At 38.0% G+C, this 5,992-nt stretch overlaps 1 protein-coding gene across 1 annotated transcript; it reads left to right on the top strand.

Moving 5' to 3' along the window:
* The first annotated feature begins 1,955 nt into the window (after nucleotides 1-1,955).
* Nucleotides 1,956-3,600, top strand: MAKR1 (membrane-associated kinase regulator). The gene has a single exon (XM_089617781.1). It carries the CDS (start codon nucleotides 2,039-2,041, stop codon nucleotides 3,125-3,127), a length of 1,089 nt encoding a protein of 362 aa, XP_089473907.1. The 5' UTR covers nucleotides 1,956-2,038; the 3' UTR covers nucleotides 3,128-3,600.
* The last annotated feature ends 2,392 nt before the right edge of the window (nucleotides 3,601-5,992 follow it).

The raw sequence follows: 5,992 nt of genomic DNA, 5'->3' as shown, positions 1-5,992 counted from the left end.
TATTGAAGCCAACAAATATTATTAAACACTAAAAAAAAAATCTTAAAGGATTATTCCAAAACTATAACCTCTTTAATGCTTAAGAACCAAATTTCAATAAGTCAAAATTAATCTAAAAATATGACTCTTTAAATGTGTTGGTACAAAAATACCAATAATGAAATATCCTTTTATTTTATTTTACATTTACTTTAGCTATTTGGTTAATGATCACAAAAACAAATTTAAAGATCATTTTTCGTTTGGTTCGTGAAGTTATATATAAAAAAAATTGAAAAATTTGGGAAATTTGGAAGGAAAAAAAATAGGTTTGAAGAATTTGAAAATTCGTTTGAAGGTTTATTGACATTTTATCTTTTTATTGACATTCATGGTGCAAGCGGGAGGGGTTCGACGTCCAAAATTGACGGTGTTGGGGTAGAGCGGGATGCGTTTGGGGGACGTGGGGAATGATAACAATTCTTATGAAGTTGTAAGGTCGGAGGCGGCGTTGCGGCGAGACTCGAAGTCTAACTCGTCTGCAGCGCTCTCGGATCTGATGGATCTTCGTCTCTATGGCATCGAAACTGTTGTCTGCTATCATTTTTGCACGATGTCATCTTTCTTAGGCCATTTTATGGTTTCTTTATTGTATTTTTTAGTTTTAATTTAATTTGTGTTGCGTTGTTTTGTTTTATCGTCCATTTTTCTCGTTTGGGCTTCATGTTAGGTTTTATCTATGCAGGCTGAAAAATTACTTCATGATCATCGGACCGCGACTGTTTGGTTATCTCTATCAATCATAGTGGGTATATTAAAAGAGTCTTATATATGCTCGATTTGTAATGTGCTATGTGATTTTCCGTTTGTTGGAAGTGGGCACACATTGAGCGATCAGATGTACTTAATTGATTCACTCCGACTTAAATATGTGGTATGACATGTTCTAAACTACTATTCTTCTGTATTGATGGATGTTTTACCAAATTTTAATGGTAACCTTCAACAATGTTATATATATATATATTTATATATATATATATATATATATATATATATAGCTTCGAAGAAATCACTAGAATATGAGTACCACCTAATATTTGTTTGCGACCTCGACATTACGATTTATATGTCATCTCCATCGGACTCTTTAATTAAGTGACCCGTGTATATATCATATACCTATAGTAAAAAAAAAATTGACTAGCATAATTTCTAAACATAATCTCTCTCTTTTATGCTGAATGTTTATCCTAATTACACCATTTTTACACCAAAATATTGTAAAATTTGATGGGATATCCCACCAATTTAGTATGTAGTTCTCTATCGGCCCCGATCTTAAACTTTTTAATTCATAAAATCACCCATAATAATACATAATTAGCCCTTATTTATAATTTTTTAATAAAAATAAATTACATACCATCAATTAAAAAGAGTTAATAAAATAATATCTATTCAAGGTCTTGTAACTATGTAGTTTTTTTTTTTTAATTGAAATTGAATTTTAGCCAATGTTTATTAGTTAATAATTTGAAATTAGCGGCTCTCATTATCATTGTTTATAATGTTTAATATTAACTGTTATAAACATTAAACAAATAAAAACTAATATTAAGTATTATAAAAAGTTATAAGAAGATTATGTGGCTCGACTTAAATAAATAAAATTATATTTTACGAGTTAACTTGGAAATCTTACAATTTACACCATCAAACTTTAAAAAAAAAAAAAAGACGGACCGCTCACCACTTTATAATTAGGCAGCGCGTGAATGTACAAAAGCATCTAGACGCGCCGTACTATTGCGCGTGGCCCACATTCTCATAACTTTGCAAGAAAAAGCAGTAATATGATAGCATAGAAAGAAAGAAAGAAAAAACAAGTAGTACAAAAAGGCTTTTGTATCTTATCATATAATAACTTTGCATCACCATAGTCTCCTTTCCAATATTACAAAAAATTCAACTTCCCCCTCTCTCTCTCTCTCTCTCTTTCTCTCTCTCGTTGAGAGACAATGTAGCCCAAGAAAATACAAAAAAAAACAAAAAAACAATGGGAAAAAAGAGATCAATAGAGCAATACCACCACCGCGTGAGAACCCCAAAATCCCAAACCCTACCTCCGTCGCCGTCGCACTCGTTCTCGTCGTCGTCGTCGTCGGACTTCGAGTTCACGATCTCAGCGTCGCCGCGTAACAAGTCGTCTCAGTACTCTCTCTGCCCCGCCGACGAGCTCTTCTACAAAGGCCAGCTGTTGCCTCTCCACCTCTCTCCCCGCCTCTCCATGGTAAGAACCCTGCTCCTCGCCTCATCCAGCACTTCCTCCGGATCCTCCTCCCGAGACTCCACCGGAAGAAGCTCCACCGACTCTCACTCCTCCTTCAACAGCGAGCTCGTCCTATTGCCCGAGTCCTGCGACTCCTCCAGAAGAGCCAGCTCCGTCGCCGCAGAGGATCACGACCCTCGCCCTAATAATAATATTATTAATAATAGTCAGATCAAGGCTTCTTCGTCTTCTTCTTCTTCTACTACTTCCAGATCAGGGAATAATTTTAGGTATTTCTCTCTCCCGAGATTCTCGTCGGTGTTCAAGAGAGAGCCGAACAGCAAACGACCGGAATCCGGCGGGAATGCTGCTCCGGCTGCGGCGTCGTCGGTGAGGAGGATGAGCTCGACGGCGAAGGAAGTGATAAGAAAGTATCTGAAGAAAGTCAAGCCTCTGTACGAGAAGATTTCGCAGAAGCAGAGTCAACAGAATCAGCAACAGACGCAGAAGCTGGGCCGTCTGATGATGATGACTGTTCCGGAATCGACGGCGACGAGGACGGTCAAACCGGTTAAGAAGTCGGTCAACGGGTTCTCGAACTCGTTTTCGGGGAATCTCCGGTATCCGAGGAGGAAGAGCAGCATTTCGAGCTGTCCTTCGTCGATCCGATCGTCGCCGAGTCATTCCGGCGTGCTTTGCCGGCCGGGGTTCGGAAACTCCGCCGGAAAAGGAATGTTCCAGAACAACAACAGCAACAACAATATCAGTTTGGAGAAAACGACGTCGTCTTCAATGGAGGAGCTTCAGAGCGCGATTCAAGGCGCGATCGCTCATTGCAAGAACTCTCTCATTGTTCATCACACGGCCCAGCAATGACGAAAAGAGTACTGTACTGGTCAGTGACGAGATTTGAGAGATCATTTAATTTAATGATGTTTTAAATTAAATTATTAACAAAAAATCCGTAAATTATTATTATTAATTAACATCGAATTAGCTTTTTTTCATTTTTCAAACTTCGTGAGTTTGTCTTGTCTATTTTGTCTGCTTGTTTTCTAGGAGGATCTCTAGCTGAGGATTGACAATAACCAGAGCTTATTTGGTTTTAAAACTTTTTTTATTATTATTATTACTATTAAGAGAGATCGATATGAGAGTGTTATTACTAGGGCAACATGTGAATTCGTGGTGTTGTGAGAAAGAGCGCTGGTTTTGATTTTTATTATTATTTGTTATATTGTTATTGATGAAGGAAACATCAAACAAGAGAAAATCCAAGTCTTCATGTGAATTTTAAATGTTTGTGATGGTATTTCTTGATATACATAAATAAATTGTTTTTCTCGGAATTTGAACCATTCTCGTCTTTTAGCTTTTATGTTAGTATGGACTCATGATTCAATCTTTCCAAGACGTTATAAAAATTATCCTGTCGCATGTGAATTATTGGCGTGATGATATTTTATTATATTCGTTGTCATAAGACTCATAACTCATAATAACTCATAACTTTTGGGATGACCTATTATCGTCTTTCTTGTCCGAAGGAAATTCTGAAAAGTTGAATGCTTTTAGCGTATTACTTTTTTTTTTTTGGAATTTGGAATTTGAGCTTGATAAATGATATTACGTGGACAGTATAATAAATTAATTATAATAATAATAAATAAATAAATAAAACGTATAAGACTGGTTGGTGGTGTTTGCCATGTGCGTAAGCTTAAATGAAGCTTTCTGAAATCAGAAAAGATAGAGATGGCTCTGATTGGATATGGGACAAATACTCATATTTAATGCGCATGAATCGTTCGTAACGAATTTCAAATTTTTAGATATTTTTGGAAAATTTATCGTAGATATACTTACGACGCGTGTAACATCGTGCATGCTAATATCAACACATTATATTATCTTATTCCACAATAATATATTTCGTGTATATATATAAAACAAATTAATTGTCTTATCCTTTGCAATTTCTCCATTTTGTCCCTCGAACCAAAGCGCTGATATGCAAATATCTACTTATATAAAACGTGCTCGCGTATGTGTATATTATTTTAGCTATTATTAATCTAATATGATCGTCACTCTAATCATATAAGGTTATATATATACATATATATGAATATATTACTGTTAAATTTATTCTACAAGTCATATGACCAAAGAAATTTGGCACTCAACACCCAACTTCTAACTTCTAAAATAGTTTTAAATGACGAAGGTCTATTGCACATCTTTGCCAATACTAATATGCCCCAAAGAACCACAAATTTAAATAATTAGAAAATAAAAATAATAAAATTCGCCGACACCCATATATAATGTTCCATGTGTCGGTGGTTGATTTTTATGAGCGATTATGGATATTAATTAATAGATATAGTTACAACAAAATACGTTGATATCAACATCAATTCGAAAGGGATGTTACACAATTATGTGTTGGAAATTGAGTAACATTAAATAGGTGCTTTAATTAACTCAATTTAATTTGTTCACTAAAAGACAAAATAGTGTGTTGTTGATTGAGAAAGTGAGTTTGTGTGTGGGAAAGAGTCCTACATGGAACAAATACTAAGGTGAATGAGGAAGTGACGAGCTCGACTGGGGCGAGGTCGACTGAACGAAATGACGAAGTCATTTCAGCTCGACTAGGGCAAGGTCGACTGGATGAAATGACGGAGTCATTTCAGCTCGACTGGGGGCGAGGTCGACTGGACGACCTCCAGGTGAGTTCGACCTCCATGCGAGCTCGACCTCCAGGTGAGTTCGACCTCCAGGCGAGCTCGACCTCCAAGCGAAACGGCACGGTCCGCGGGTTTCTCGCGACGATTCTCGCCAACGGTCGCGCCTCCTCATTTAGTAGTTATTTTTGTTACAGTTCGAACCAACGGCCACGTCGCTTCGAAACGAACTACCGTTTGGCCAACGGTCGTGTCGTTTGCGACTATAACCGTAGTTCGACCGAAACAGTGCGTCTGTTCGTCGAACCTCTTCACGAACGGGTACGATTGCTTATATAATCCGACTTCGGATTCAGTAATCTACACAGGTTTTCGAACCAACTTTCTCTATTCCCGAAATACTAATCCAGAAACACAGTTCTTGCTTATTTTCGGATTTTCACTCTGTCTTGGTGCAGTCCGAACTAGGCTTGTCGTATCCTGCGGTATTCTTGTACAGAAACCTTAAGACATTTTGGGGTACTCGAAATACTATAAGGAAAGCGTTCCTATGCGTGATTCAAGCCTCGAAGTCTTCAATTTCGAAGAATTATCTAACAATCTTATAGTATCTTGTGCTATGGCTACCGAGGCGTCTGTTTCGAGTCTGAAAGTGATGAGCCAGGACTTCGTCAAGTTGGACCGCTTCGACGGCACCAATTTCACCCGCTGGCAGGACAAGATGCGTTTCTTCATCACCGCCATGAAGATCTTCTACGTGCTCGACCCGACGTTGGCGCCCATCCCATAGCCGATGGACAATGATGATGACGAACTCAAGGCGGACCGGAAGAAGCGTCAAGAGGACGAGCTGCTGTGCCGGGGCACATTCTGAACACATTATCAGACCGACTCTACGATCTCTACACCGACAATCCATCGGCGGTCGAGATATGGAAGGCTCTCGAGTACAAGTTCAAGGCCGAAGAATAAGGTACCAAAAAGTTCCTTGTCTCGAGTTACTTTGATTTCAAGATGTTTGATGACAAGCCTATACTTGCTCAAGTTCATG

The sequence above is a fragment of the Urtica dioica genome, chromosome 6, assembly GCF_054948205.1.
Source record: "Urtica dioica subsp. dioica isolate 48M chromosome 6, U.dioica_male_clone48M_v1_H2, whole genome shotgun sequence".
NCBI classification, from domain to species: domain Eukaryota; kingdom Viridiplantae; phylum Streptophyta; class Magnoliopsida; order Rosales; family Urticaceae; genus Urtica; species Urtica dioica.
This window is presented reverse-complemented; position numbering and strand designations above follow the sequence as displayed.